General features: G+C 39.9%; 1 protein-coding gene across 2 annotated transcripts in view; it reads left to right on the forward strand.

The window, feature by feature from the left end:
- Positions 1 to 11,655, forward strand: part of nlgn4xa (neuroligin 4 X-linked a) — a 108,630-nt gene extending 96,975 nt beyond the window's left edge. For both annotated transcript variants that reach the window (XM_057817952.1, XM_057817946.1), the window contains one exon: positions 732 to 11,655. In XM_057817952.1, coding sequence (XP_057673935.1) covers positions 732 to 1,620 — 889 coding nt within the window. In that variant the 3' untranslated portion in view covers positions 1,621 to 11,655. The remainder of the gene's footprint in view (positions 1 to 731) is intronic.
- The last annotated feature ends 4,688 nt before the right edge of the window (positions 11,656 to 16,343 follow it).

Here is a 16,343-nt window from a genome sequence, read left to right on the forward strand (position 1 = left end):
TGGTGACTGTGCATTGTTCTCACAGGACGTCACATTCCTCTGGCTACACCGTTTTGATTGTTCCTAAATCCAAATACATAATCATTCCTAAATCCAAATACAAGTTGTTCGGTGACCGCTTATTTTCTGTTTTATGTCTCACATCCTGTGCACCTAAAATCCATCACAGAGCTGAACAATATGATTATTACTATTATTATTTTTTATAACATTGTGCACTTAGCTCTGGCTTGACTGATATTACTTTTTTATATATGAAAGGTGCTATATAACTGTGTCTTTATTTGATTTTGTCATCATCTTATCACAATCCAACTGAGAACCATTTGAACAGCCTTTTAGGAAATAATTTAACTCTTGGGGATTATTCTTACCTTCTCAAATGATATACCTGCACATGCAGAAACGATCGACAAAAATACTGCATGGAGCTTCAAATGATCAGAGAATTTGGGTGATATTGATTGCTAAACTATTACACTATTAACATGGAACTCGATTTGCAAAGTAGCTTTTGGTAAGAGTATTATTTCTTTCAATTAGCTCTATGTATTGCAAAAGAAAATCGAGTAGAAGACTACCAATTTTGAGGGGGAAAAAATAACAACACACTGCATAGGCCCTATACTGTATAGATTAGCAAGCATGTCTACAGATATAAATGTATGGTACCTTTCTTACCACTGTGGTAGATGTCTCTCCTATTTTTTGTTTGTTTGTTTGATTTTCAGTGACCCAAATCAACCAGTACCACAGGACACAAAGTTCATTCACACAAAGCCCAACAGGTTTGAGGAGGTAGCCTGGACCAAGTATAATCCCAAAGATCAGCTCTACCTTCATATTGGTCTAAAACCCAGAGTCCGAGACCACTACCGTGCTACCAAGGTTGCCTTCTGGCTAGAGCTGGTGCCGCATCTCCACAACATCAATGAATTTTTCCAGTATGTATCAACCACAACCAAAATACCTCCGCAGGACACCACCCCGTACCCTTACACCAAACGCTTCCCAGGCAAAAACAACTGGCCCTCTACCACCCGCCATCCCGGGGTGCCGTCCAGCAACACCAAGCATACCACAGACCAGCACAAAAACGATGACTTCATTGACGAATCGAGCGTGTTGATCGAGACCAAGCGTGACTACTCTACCGAGCTGAGCGTAACCATCGCTGTGGGTGCCTCTCTCCTGTTCTTGAACATACTGGCCTTCGCTGCACTATACTACAAAAAAGACAAGCGCCGCGCCGATTCAACGCCTCACGTCCCCACCCCGCAGCGCAACTTGACGTCGGTCGACGCGCCCTCTGCAGCCAATGACGTAGCCCACCTGCAGAGTGATGAGTTGATGACCCTGCAGATGAAGCAGCAGCAGCTAGAGCACGAGCACCAGCGCGAGTCCATGCAAGTCCATGACGCACTGCGCCTTGCCTGCCCGCCCGACTACACCCTCACGTTGCGCCGCTCACCCGACGACATACCGCTGATGACACCCAGCACTATCACCATGATCCCAAACTCACTGGCTGGCATGCAGCCGCTGCACAACTTCAATACTTTTGGGGGCAGCCAGAACAGTAGCAATCTGCCACATGGCCACTCCACCACACGGGTATAGCTCGCTGGGATGGGACCACACAAAATTCCCACTGAGAGCAAGAACTGATTAGAATAAGGCAAATGGAAGTGAGGGTCTATGTGAAGCACAGACTCCAAAATTTCTGATAGAAGTTATTTTGCTACACTGCCTTCTTGACAAAGCATATATAGTCAATTGATGTCTTTTTAACAGAGAAAATATGAATTGTGAATGTCACTACAGTAATAAATATTTGGAGCTAACCTCCAAGGTGTTTTGTCAGCAGAAAAACAAAGTAAGTTAATGACTGACTTGTTATTCATCCGAGAAAAAAAAAAAAAAAAAATCAAACTAATGCATTGCAGTAACAGAAATACAAAGAGAGTTTCTGGAATCTCATTGTTGATTATAAATGTTTCATACTCCTTACTGGGTAAAAAAAAAAAAAAAAGATTAATTTAAAAAAATAGGAATAATTTTAAAAAAGAAAAACGAGGACAATCCATAATCCTCCTCCTGTTATTTTTAGTTTGGCTGTTTCATTCTGAGCTATCTGTTGAGGTGCTCAGATACTCAAATACTGTATATATGAACACATCATTCTGTTCCCCTTAGGTCTTTTTTCTTCTCCTGCTCAGCCAAAACAAGCCTTTGAGAGTTGTGCATTTTGGGCCTCTGGGCCATGATGTAAATAGAGTTATATTGTTTTGAGAGATTGGTAGATGCAGGATGTCTGCAAGCAACTTTTATCTCAATTCCAGACTTGACAAATGAGGACTAATTTGATCTGCTGTTAGTTTTTTTCTTCTTCTTTGATTTGGGGGTATTTGCAATTGTATTTATATTATGTATTTCTGCCTGCACCTACAATGTAGCCAGAATATATTATTATTATTTTTTTTTTTTTTCAAGTAGTAATATTATTTGTAAAGGAATAATGTTGGAATATATGTCACATAGTTTAAATTCTACTCATATGCTAGCAATATGTAAAGTATTGTGTCAAGCTTGTGATATATTTTGGGTTACAAAGCAAGTGAATGAATGTAAATAGTATTTTATTTAATATAATGAAATGAAAGCAGAAAATCCCATCAATGTTGATTTTGTTTTGCATCAGTTATGCTCAAATGGGAAGAAAGGACATCTGCTAAATCTATTTAAGAAAAAAAAAAGTATGAAAATATGGAAGTTTCAAATTTGTTAGTTTCTTATACACTATTTGTTTGCTATTTTGCCTTAAGTGATTATAGAGATACTATTTCTGGCTGGACACATGTATAAAGTTTTTCTGCAATGTTTTTAATAAAATATCAAAGTATTTTCTATAAGGAGGGACGAAAAATCAAGACAAATTAATTTATTGGGTTATTACTTCAAATGTTAACTGTTTTACTCTCCGCAAATGACAACAGGTCCTTGGATCAAGAATTACATCACACTTTCCACCCTTATTTTTACCGTGCTCTTGATAGCATCCCCACCACAAAACAAGCAGCTGTTTGATCCAACAGAGGGTCTGCTCACCCTGCCCATCCTTGTGCAGATATGTGCATCCGGTGCTTGCAGCAAACACATGGCATAAGATAAGTACCCTGATAGGTTTGCAGAATACGTACGGATGAACAAATGCTTTCTGTGGTGACGTCATTCTTTGTCTAACGCTCAACTGGGCAGGATGAGACCTAACGCCATTTGACAATCAGGTCATGTGCAGGGTAGAGATGGAGAGAGAGGTGGGAGAATTAATTATATCTCAACTAATCATTTGCCACCCAGCTATGCTCTAATGCAATTAGCCTCAACCAACCGCACCTGTTTCATCAGTACTTTAGTCACACTTCACTAACAGGTTGTCCTTCTATCTTGATGTGATCTTGAGCTTTTGTATTCACTTGAATCCATCCATTCATTTTCCACACCGCTTATCCTTGTGTGGCCCAGGGGGTGCTTGAGACTATCCCAACTGACTTTGGGCGAAAGGCGGGAATGGCACACACACAGAGACAGGCAACCATTTGCACACACCATCACACCGCCACTGAGTGGGAATCAACCCCAAAACATGATAAAAGAGTGTAAAACAAATTAACCGGGTTAATACACAATAAAAAAATGAATATACTATAATGCTCAAGCACCGGATATTACTGCACTGTACCTCAACTGATCCATTTTGTTTTCACTTTCAGCTTGAGCAGTAGCATAACGGAAAGTCGCTCATACCTCAAATTGTGGCTCGCAACACAAAGCAAAACAACCCATTTATCAATATGTTCAACACTGCTCGTACTGGAACCGAACATAACCTTTTTAACGTTCTGCCACTCCCTCCACGTTCGAGAGCCTTCTCCTGGTCCACAAACACATGCAGACTGGTCGGGCATATTCCCATTGACCCTCGAGAAATGTTCATGAAACTTGAGGGACAGAATACTGTAGACAGATAGAGATAGATAGATTGAAAGTGAGAACTACTGTACATTCAGCTTCCTTTCACTCTCCTGTCTCTTCTTTATCTTCTAGCAGTTAGCTATCTGTTTAGTTTCAGTTTGTGTAGCGTTTTGGTTCTTTCGTGTTTTTGCCCTAGTGCAGGGGTCTCCAAACCAGTCCTCAAGGATTGCTCTGGGTCTTGGTTTTTGTTCCAACTGATCCAGCACAGACGGATTGGGGGAGGATACACCAATAATCATTTTATAATCGAATTGTAGCCTCTGAATCGTAATCAGCGCCCAAAGATTCCCACCTCTACTCTTCACCCCCTGTCTATATGAGCCCTGAGATTTTGTTTGATCCCTGTCTGTTCGTCATCCTTGTTATGTTTGGTTTCCACATCCGGAATTTCCCCGTACAAGTGAGTTTTCTTTTGATCTTAGATTTAATTTGTTACTTTGTCTTTTGTTTGCAAAATGTTTTAGAAGTTTTAGTTAATAAATTCTTTGAGTTTGCACTTGGTCCTTTTGGCTCGCCTAACTTGCTTCCCTGCACATCGGGTCCTTGTCTGCTAGCCAGGTCCCTAGGCATAACAGTACAATCGGACCAATTATGGACCCAGAGGGTCCTGTCACCCAGTCTGCCCATGGGCCCCGTCTGAAAGGCCCGACAGGCACGGCGTCATTTTTGATTTCACGCAGCCACCAGACCCAAATTGCCATGAGCTGACTGCCCGCGAGGCGTTTTACCTGACATTGTCAATGGGACATGGTTGCGTGAGCCTATCAGGAAGGCCATGGCTGGCAGTGTTCAGTCGCCCCTACACTTCAGTACACCGTCCGGAAGCCCTGGCGTGTTCATCGAAGATGGCGTGTGTCCCATATTCGATGCTCCAGCTTCCTGAGGTCCCCGTCACGATGCCCCTACTGCCCAAGGTTCCTGACAATGACATTGGTGGTGCTCTCATCCCGGCTCCTTGCCGTCATGTCCCGTTCCGGCTCAGGCCCTGCTCTGGTGGGCACCACCAGGTAATGATGTGGCTTCTGCTCCGCCGCTGCCTCTGCTCTGGCAGGCACCGCACGGCGACGACGTGACTTTCGCTCCTGTCCTCCCCGACGGTGGCGAAAACTTCACTTCCCCTCCTGGTCTTTACGATGTCGATCCTGTTTCGTCGTCTCCGGCCGCCAACGACGTCGCTCCTGTTCCTTTTCACCTGCCCAAGCTGGGTGGCATGGACAGTCGCCCTTGTCCTGGTCCCGAACATCCGCCCAATCGACCTGTTCGGTCACCTCATATCTCGGACGTACGTTTGACCAGCCCTTTTTTTGGTCTTGTCCGATCGTCACCATTGTTACATCTGGTTTCCACATCCGGTATTTCCCTGTACAAGTGAGTTTTCTTTTGATCATAGATTTAATTTGTTACTTTGTCTATTGTTTGTAAGTTTTTTAAGGAGTGAACAAGTTTTAGTTAAATTAATTTTGAGCCTGTTCCTTTTGCCTCACATGACCTGCTTCCATGCACATCAGGTCCTCGTCCGTTAGCTAGTCCCCTACCCTAGACTTTATACTATGAATATGGCGGAAAACACTCAGGTGACTGGAAGTTCCACTCTGAGACCCCCGATTTGGCCAAATTTTAAAATTGTCTGATATGCATGTGAGATACATCACTGGAAAGCTTAAGATCTCAATTTTCTGGGGGAAGAAAGATTTTGAAAGGAGGGCATTTAAAAAAATTTTTAAAAATTTAAACAGCAAAACCCTATCTGGAGGTGAGAGCACGCGAGAGCAGAATTACAGATGCCATGACTTTAATGAGATATTATCGCGTACTTAACTTGTTTCGATCCAAAAACTCCATGTTGCATGTATCACTGAGTGTCAAGACACAGCTGTGAATGGCCAAAGCTGTATTTTGGGGGGATTTTATGGGCGAAACATAGGAATCTAAAAAGGGGTCACGATGCAGAAATCACAGACATCAAGGAGTGGTCGAGATTTTCTTTTTCATATATTTACCCTTTAAAAAATTTTTTTTTTTTTCTTTTTTTTTTTTTTGGTCTGGATTGACTATTTATCATCTAAAATATTGGGGGAAATGCAACAGTAACAAAAAAAAAATATATACAATTAAGCGATAGTTATGAGGTAGATATCCGTGACTTTTTTACAGACACCATTTTTTTCATTGTGACGTAATTTGTTTAAGAGTTTAATATATGCGAGTGAATAATTTTTTAGGTTTTTTTTTTTTTTTTTTTTTTTTTTTTCCTAAACGAAATATTAGACAGCAATTAATGATTGTAAGCTAAAAATGACAGACATTTTAAATAATAAATATAATAATTACCTTCATTTTATGGCTGGGTTGAAACAAAAGCGTTTCATGGCTGGGTTGAAACAAAAGCGGTTGCCCGACGTCTGTAAACGGCGGTTTCCAGGGTAAAACGAACAAATTAAAAATAGTTCGGGGGCTTCATGCGCTATGAATCTGCTAGAGCAGCATATAGACATATTGTTCTTTCGAACACAACAGTTTTGGCTCAAAATACAGCAGATTCTTTTAAAGAGGAGTGCAAGAGCAGAAATTGCTTTTTCAGTCTTGTCTGTGTTTTCTGCCATATATCGCTTGATAACTCACAAGTCTTAACCAGGTGGGATTAACAATCTTACGTTCATGGCATTATCTTTAAACCTGACAAATTTCAAAAAAAGAAAATACCTGCCATTTTTATTTTTCTGGGTGCAGCAGATCAAAACATCTGTCTGATGTGTAGACAAATATTAGATTTTCAATTTGGACTAATTGTTTTAACTACATCACAGAAAATAGAGCACAAATTCCCAGTAAGTGGCCTGCCGATTCACATTTTTCAAATACTTTCCTGTCTACATATGTGGACACGATGGACGTTTAAGCCGGTAGGACTTGTGGGTCACTGCCAGGTGTTATTTCATCTTGCTGCTGCAGCATCGCCAAATGAAAAAAATGATGCAATTTGATGAATGTTGGCTGGCTTGCAGCAGGGCAGCAAGCAGCATTTCATTTGCCAGGCACGGGAGGCAACAAATTGGGTTTCTCCCACTAAATGTAAAGGCCTTGCTTCATACCTTGAAATCTAATCATGATCTTCCTTTCAGATGCTACTGGTTCACTTTATTTGGTCTTAATTCCCTTTACAATAATGGTAGACCCAGAGATGAGTCTTTGCAGATGTGTTTTTGTTTAAGCAAGTTCCAAGCACTCAATTGTGTGGTCTATTAAATCAAATAAAAAAGTGATTAAAAGTAAAAAGACGTATCATTACATAAATTCCAATTTAGATAGCAGTAAATTTTCTGAATGATAAGGATCAAAGATGACCGCATCTCGACGGCTTACCAGGCTTCAGAAGATGGCGAACATCTTCAGATTGGTTTGATGTGACGCCAGATCCCAAGTCACAATCATTTAAAGCATATATAAATGATCATTCTCATTCTCAATGTATTTTTTTCATAATTTTTAATTATTGTCTTATTTTGATTTACAAATAATAATGAATGAATGATACAATCAAACACTTGTGTTTCATAATACATGCCAGGGTAGGTGATCACACTGTCCATCAGCATAAAATAAATATTAGGCTAAAAACAAACTTGACAAAAAAAAAAAAAACCTTTTAATTTAGGCTTCTTTTTAGACTCACTTTAGTTATTCTAGTCATGTCCAGTAAGACGTCTGACAGTAAGTCCATGTACTTTCTTTTTGTTTATTAGATCTTTTTGCCTTATTTTCGAGCCCCATGATTCTTTATCTCACACATTCTCCAAAATACTGTTTTCTGAGTAAGCATAAACTTTTCTTGTCAACGCCGCAGCAGGATATAGCAAAGTGACTTTTTGTTCATTGAGACAAACTAGGATTCTGGCTCCTATGTACTTACTCAAACTGAATTCCCACAGTGTGGGTAAATGAGCGATCGCTCGTGCTGCACATTTGTTGAAGTGTGCAACTTTCATTCCAGTGTTATAAGGAAAAGAAAGTAGGGGCTTGCAACAGCTAACAGAAATACTCCATTAAAAAAATGGATGTGGGGCAAAAAGCCCCACAATCCACAATGTCCTGAACAAAAAGATGGTGACTGCATGATGACACTACTGGACACAATGCAAGTAATAAGTTAATTGTTGAAGACTCGAGGGCAACTCTAGAACATCAGTACCGTATTTTTCGGACTATAAGTCACACCTGAGTATAAGTCGCACCAGCCATAAAATGCCCAACAAAGAGGAAAAAACATATAGTTTATATATACAGTCGCACCGGAGTATAAGTCGCATTTTTGGGGGAAATTTACTTGATAAAATCCAACACATAGAACAGATATTTCATCTTGAAAAGCAATTTAAAATACAATATAGAACAACATGCTGAATAAGTGTACAGCATGTTAATGTTACACGATGCATGAAGAACAAAATGCAAACGTGGCCAGTATGTAAACGTAACACAGCTATTACGAGTTATTCAGAAAACTATAGCATAAAGAACATGCGAACAAATTTACCAAACCATCAGTGTCACTCCAAAACACCAAAATAACATGTGAAATGATATAATAATGTGTTAATAATTTCACACATACAGTAAGTCGCTCCTGAGTATAAGTCGCACCCCCAGCCAAACTATGAGAAAAACTGCGACTCATAGTCCGAAAAATACGATAAGTTCCTCTGTTGTTAACAGTTGATACAGTGTTCTTTTCTTTTTATGCTTCATTTTTTAACATGGAGTTAAAGTTAAGTCCGAAAAAGCTCCAGTTTTGTCTCTTTAGAAAAGGACATTTGGAGATTCTGGGGTGGCTTCGCTCTATAGCTGCCAAATGGTGTCTTGAATTTGTGCATGGTGCAATCAAATTCCAATAAGATCAGTGCGAGATCATTTGTGAGCAAAAGTTCTTGCCAGGTGACAAAAAGGTTAAGAATATGTCTGGGTTGACTAAACACTTTCCGTTTGAATTTTTGGTTGGTGCACTTTTATTGATGCTGCCAATGAATTGCAAAATCACATTTGTATGTCGCATTCAACACAACATGACACTCAGGGATGGAATTCCCCTCCCTACCTGCATCCCTGTACCATGATTCAAGGCCCCTGACCCACACTTTAACCCTTTAACACCGAACGTGTCGGCAGCGACGCGTTTACGCATATCGTCTTTGAAGCTTCGTCACGCTGTAATTATGTCACCCACGTGCCGCTGGTTGGTCTCGTTTGAAAGTGTGGAAGTTGATGTCCACACCAGTTTTTATTTGAAGTCAATCGGCCAAGAAAAACGGGAGATAATGTCATTTGAGTTTTATAGTTTTATTGCACTCATAAATATGCATTAAAACGCTGCATGGACCATGTATCCATCTCCATATTTCCATCATTTCTTGTCCTTTTTCAAAATCGAAAGCAGCACAAAAGACTACAAATCCCAAGAGCCGTTGTGATGTCAAGAAGGACGAACCGAATGTGATCATTTTTTAAAAATTTTCGAGCGAGGCGCCAACTATTGAAAGGGAGGCATGCGAAGCAAGCAACGGCCGGTGTTGTGCCGAAAAATAGCCACCCCGCGCGAGCGACTTTGAAACGTGCAGAATGAATCTAAAACTACATTTAGCGCAAGCTAATGCATTATTTCATTAACTCCAGGAAGAAGATGAGCCGTATTTGTCGTTGTTTTCTTGGGAGGAGTCGGCGTCTCGGCGAGTAGAAGTGACAGCAGCGCGCAAACGGCGAAAGAGTAGGCTGTGTGACGTTGTGTGTGATGCAGCTCCGTGACCTGTTCAAGAAGAAGCTTTATTGAGTGCGCAAATAAAAAATAAAAAAACTTTATTAGGTCGCATGCCTGAAAAATTTGAATTGAACTGAACTACTTGTCAATATTTTTTTTAAATACTATTTTTCAATGTTATATATATATTTTCTTGACTATAATCTTTTCAATTTTTATGTAGATGTGTGTTGGAGAAGCTTGATTGCATGTACGTATATACTTTTGATAAGGTGATGGGTACAACACCTAACTTCACAAAGAGATATCCTCCAAACACTTTTTGTGTTAGATGATATATATAATTTTTTCTCTCTCACTATTTTGCACAGTATATAACCTGTTTTGACCTAGTATGTGTAAAGGCCAAAAACGCCCATGACCATACCTGCTGTTTGTGATGAATAGTCAAACATAAAACTATTCAATCTTATTTTTTTTCTATTGAATGTTTATCCTAACAAATTGAATAAATATTATCAAGCTTCAAAACGGTTGGTCGAGCATGTTTGGTTGTCAATGGGACATCAACATTACAAATTTTGAAAAAAGATTTTGGGATTTTTTTTGTCTTTTTGGGTCCAAAATGTGGATTATAATTGGTCAGTGAAGAAAACAACAGTTTAGACATGAAGTTCAAGGTGTCCTGAAAAAAAGGACCCAACTTGGCCATTGTAAACAATTTTTTCTTTGAAATATAAAGGCAAAACATCAAATGCATGCAAATTCGGCCAAAATAGGCTTAGGTGTTAAAGGGTTAAACAATACTTGAAGCACAGCTCCGGGAGAAACTTTTCATTCTCATAGATCATTCTTTTCAAACTTGTAAAATATGTAAAGGAACAGCTATGAATCAACTGTATCCTTTTCAGGGCCATCAATGTTTGCTTCCTTGTTAACATCTCTATAATAACCAGTTCTATTTCAGCCTCAGAAAAATAAAATGAGCTTCTTCCTTTGTTTCGCTTGTAACCATGATTCAAAGCATACAGTAGGCCAAGATTGGCCAGGATTGATTTGGTGCTTTGCATTGATTATATTAGGTTGAAAATGGATGTGTTGGTAGAGGGTGTGATCCATGTGTGTTCTTGTCAAGAAAATATGTCCTACAGCTGCACTTGTGTGTATTGACATTTAAAAGACGAGATGTGTTTTTTTTCTTCAATTGGGAAGGCTCCTTGGAAACAGAGACAACTGAAGCCATTTTCCCACAAGCAGTGGATCACAATGCCTATCGACTGGTTTACACATCTCATCGCGAATTACACGAATTAAGGACTGGCAACATAACGATACCTCCAGTGAGGCAGGGATGCAACGAGTAGTTAATAGAACAGGACAGCACAGTACAGGGCAGGTAGAGGTAGTGTGGTGGGAGCTATATGTTAACAAATGAGCTGCCAGCAATGGTAAAGACGTCCTGCCCGAAACACAGTTGGCTAATGTGTGCATCCTACTTAATCATATCACCAGGCACCAAAAGCAATTTGGAGCTCTGCAGCCTGTGAGAGGAGTCAGGCTTGTACCATACTAGGTTGAATTATTCCCATGGGGATGTTAACACCAAAAGATATATTGGAGCAAACTGTCACAGCAGCATGGGGGAGCAAGCCAAAGTTAGTCTGCAATCCACTCAGAGGACAAGCTGTGGAAGGCACAATATTTGATAAATGTGAATATGATCATATAACAACTATAATGAACATTTGGCTGCATCTGTTGTTTGATTAGTATTTCATGACCAGCAGGGTACCATGTGGATGTGAGCTGTGATTGCCAATGAGTAGTGTCAACTACTATGACATCAATTCCTGACTATGACTATTTAATTGTAAGGCTGCCTTGAGTTTCGAGTTTAACTTGCTCCGTCAACATGAATATAATATGTATCTCAAAGACGCCATACCATTTGAAATGATTGGAAATGCCAGTATTCTCTTCACCCCCCCCCGCCCCCCCCCCCCCCAAAAAAAAAAACAACCCATGCAGTTATTTTTTTGGCAAACACATTAACACTTCCCAAAAAATTCAACATTATAATTTTTAACTGTCATGTGTGGTCTGAAAGTTGTTCAAAATGACCAAGTGTCCTACTGTAGATTGAGAAAGTGGAACAAAAAAAATATGTTTCCTAATTAGCACTTTCCTACTTACTGCTCTTGGGGGCATCTATTTTAGTTGAAGCATTTACCTCAGTGTATGGTAGGCCTGAGGCCCCGTATTAGGGGAAAATTGAAGAACTGAAAAGAATCGACCAACCAATCCAAAGTTTATACGCTGCGTGAATGCTGAAAAGCTAGCAGTGAATGAGTATTAATGGTTTACGTTCTTCAACTGAGTCTCTGCCATCGCTTATTTTTTATTTTTTTTTCTCAGAACCTTTAATTGTATCCCTTGCTGAAATATAATAGTTTTAACAGGCAAATGCCTCTACACTTTTGATTTGCTTATTCACCATTGCTTGATTCACTCATTTTCTGAGCCACGTATCCTCACGAAGGTCATGGGAGAGATATACAGTGGGGCAAATAAGTATTTAGTCAACCACTAATTGTGCAAGTTCTCCCACTTGAAAATCTTAGAGAGGCCTGTAATTGTCAACATGGGTAAACCTCAACCATGAGAGACAGAATGTGGAAAAAAAACAAAACAGAAAATCACATTTTTTGATTTTTAAAGAATGTATTTGCAAATCATGGTGGAAAATAAGTACAGAATTTGGTCAATACCAAAAGTTCATCTCAATACTTTGTTATGTACCCTTTGTTGGCAAGAACGGAGGCCAGTCGTTATCTGTAACTCTTCACAAGCTATTCACACACTGTTGCTGGTATTTTGGCCCATTCTTTCATGCAGATCTCCTCTACAGCACTGATGTTTTGGGGCTGTCGTTGAGCAACACGGATTTTCAACTCCCTTCACAGATTTTCTGTGGGGTTGAGATCTGGAGACTGGCTAGGCCACTCCAGGACCTTGAAATGCTTCTTACGAAGCCATTCCTTTGTTGCCCTGGCTGTGTGTTTGGGATCATTGTCATGCTGAAAGACCCAGGCACGTCTCATCTTCAATGCCCTTGCTGATGGAAGGAGATTTTCACTCAAAATCTCTCGATACATGGCCCCATTCATTCTTTCCTTGACACAGATCAGTCGTCCTGGTCCCTTTGCAGAAAAACAGCCCCAAAGCATGATGTTTCCACCCCCATGCTTCACAGTGGGTATGGTGTTCTTCGGATGCAATTCAGTATTCTTTCTCCTCCAAACACGAGAACATGTGTTTCTACCAAAAAGTTCTATTTTAGTTTCATCTGACTATAACACATTCTCCCAGTCCTCTTCTGGATCATCCAAATGCTCGCTAGCGAACCGCAGAAGGGCCTGGATGTGTACATTCTTCAGCAGGGGGACACGTCTGGCAATGCAGGATTTGAGTCCCTGGCGGCGCATTGTATTACTGATAGTCGCTTTGTTACTCTGGTCCCAGCTTTCTGTAGGTCATTCACTAGGTCCCCCCGTGTGGTTCTGGGATTTTTGCTCACTGTTCTTGTTATCATTTTGACGCCACGGGGTGAGATCTTGCATGGAGCCCCAGATCGAGGGAGATTATCAGTGGTCTTGTAGGTCTTCCATTTCCTAATAATTGCTCCTACAGTTGATTTCTTTACACCAAGCGTTTTACCTATTGCATATTCAGTCTCCCCAGCCTGGTGCAGGTCTACAATTTTGTCTCTGGTGTCCTTCGACAGCTCTTTGGTCTTGGCCATAGTGGAGTTTGGAGTGTGACTGAGGTTGTGGAGCAGATGTCTTTTATACCGATAATGCCTTAAAACAGGTGCCATTAATACAGGTAACGAGTGGATCTTCGTTAGACCTCGTTAGAAGAAGTTAGACCTCTTTGACAGCCAGAAATCTTGCTTGTTTGTAGGTGACCAAATACTTATTTTCCACTCTAATTTGGAAATAAATTCTTTAAAAATCAAACAATGTAATTATTTTTTTTTTTCCACATTCTGTCTCTTATGGTTGAGGTTACCCATGTTGACAATAACAAGCCTCTCTAATCTTTTCAAGTAGGAGAACTTGCACAATTTGTGGTTGACTAAATACTTATTTGCCCCACCGTAGCCTATCCCAGCTAAGTAGGCAGGGTACACCGTGAATCGGTTTCCAGCCAGCAAGGCACAAGGAGACAAACAACTTTACACTAATGGGAGGACACCGGAGTACACGGAGAAGACCCATGCTGGTAAGGTGAGGACATGCTAACTCCACACAGGAAGGCCACAGCCTATGATTGAACCCTTGAGCTCAGAATGGTGAGGCAGACTTGGTAACCAGCATCCCGCTACTTGAAAATTAATTGCCTAAAATAAAAATAAGCAAATAAAAAAAATGACATTGCCTATTTAAGATTGGAACTGTCGCCTTCAGCCGGTGTTGATAATAACGGTGTTAGAGTACAACGGCGTTACTAACGGCATTATTTTTTTCAGTAGTGAGTAATCTAATTAATTTGTTTTCTCATCTTGGCAACGCCGGTACCGTTACTGAGGATGTAAAGGTGTGCGTTATTATGCGTTATCACGTTGTCTCATCTTGGCAACGCCGGTACCGTTACTGAGGATGTAAAGGCATGTGTTGCTACTCGTTACTACGTTGGTTAAATGACGCGAGAAAAGTCAGAGACATGGACTCACGGATGTGCGAATAAACTGAAACGAGAGAGCAGAGCAGGAGTGGTAAGAAGGGAAGGGAGTTGTGACGTCGTTGCACACGCGATGCTGGGTAGCTCCAATAATACCTAACTGTAGCTGATAGCCTAAAAACTACACCCACATGATGCTACGGTACGATGCTAGATATCACATGTCTATAGAACTAGATGCAAAATAACAGACACGGCGTCGTTAGCACATGTATAGAGACCTAGATGTGAAATGATACACTCGCCGGTGTTAGTAAACAGCCGCCATCTTAAAGCAGTAGACTTCTCAGGAAGGCTCTGTTGTAGAGAACCTTCCTAGCGAACCTAAGTAACTTTTTATCTAAAAATATTCCTAAATCTGCCAAATCTTGACCTGAATCTATCTTTAAATGATAAAACAGTTTTAAAACTTTCACATGTCAAAAGTACACAGAAGGGAACTATTGCAATAACGAGAGCAATCTTAACAACTTTAAACAGTTGATTCACAACATTAAATGACTTCCAAACATAGCAAAGGTTACTATGTTTATTTTATTTTTATATATATATATATATATATTTTTTTTTTTTAAAGAAAATGAAAACATGAAAGGTAACACCAGTAACTTTTCCAAATAACTAATTACTCTTACATTCACTCAGTTACTTTTTGGGAGAAGTAATTTGTAACTGTAATTAATTACATTTTATCATTTTATTCAATCAAAAAATAAGTTGCTTCAAACAAAAAACTATATATTTTCAAAAGAAAAATCCCTTCAATCAAAAATTTTTAAAAATTAAATCGTAGAAAAAAAAATATTTGAGACTCAGAAATCCGCATTTGAACACTTTATTTTTCATTGAAACTGTTTTCTTTGATTGAAGCAATCCTTTTTGTGTTTGAGCCATATTAGTGGTAGGACATTTGTGTCTAAATCATTCAATCGCGATAAAAGTTGCTTTAATCATAAAACTATTTTTCATTTGCAAAATTTTTTTTTTTTTAAATATATTTTTTTATTTGAAATATATATATTTTTTTATTGAAGTGTCACTTTTTTTGAAAAGCAAAAAGTTTTAAAGTCTTTTTTATTTATTTTTTTTTTAAAGTGGAAAAAGTTTTGAACGCACTTTTTTTTAAAGTGGAAAAAGTTTTGAAGGCACTTTTTTCGATTGAATCATTTTGACACAAAGATTCAACTTCAACGCTACTTCCGGCATGTTTGAGTGGCAGGTGACTATGCCAATGGCATAAAAATATGACGCAAGAATAAGGGCTCCATCCAGCCATCGGAGTCTGCTGGAGTCTAAGCCGAATATAGGGCACCGGTACGGGGGTGTGTTTTGGGGAGAAGGCATCCCACTGTGTCCCTTATGAAGTCCTGCAGTAGGTGCTCCAGGAGTATGGGGTAGACGGACAGTTTGTTCTGCAATGTGGTTGGACTCCACTCAGGCTGCCCTTTGTCATCGGTTCCGTTCATAACCTTTATGGACAAAATTTCTTGGTGCAGCTGAGGTTTTGAAGACTGGCGGTTTGGTGGCGTCAGTATTGCATCTTTGCTTTTGACAGACAATGTGGTCTGTTATATTCATCATGCCAGTATCTTCAATCTTACTTGAACAGTTTGCAGCTGAGTGGGACGTGGTTGGGATGATAATACGCACCTCCAAATCACCCCAATAGCAGGTGACTGGCAGGCCAAATGCGGCCCGGATCAGCACTATCACAGTCCAAATGATAGGTTACACACTGTTCCGGGGCACACCGGACGCGCTCAAAATCTGAAATTTAATGGTTGACGTGTGACGCCACTATCAGCGCTCTCCTGAA

This window comes from Corythoichthys intestinalis, chromosome 2 (assembly GCF_030265065.1).
Source record: "Corythoichthys intestinalis isolate RoL2023-P3 chromosome 2, ASM3026506v1, whole genome shotgun sequence".
Classification (NCBI taxonomy): Eukaryota; Metazoa; Chordata; class Actinopteri; order Syngnathiformes; family Syngnathidae; genus Corythoichthys; species Corythoichthys intestinalis.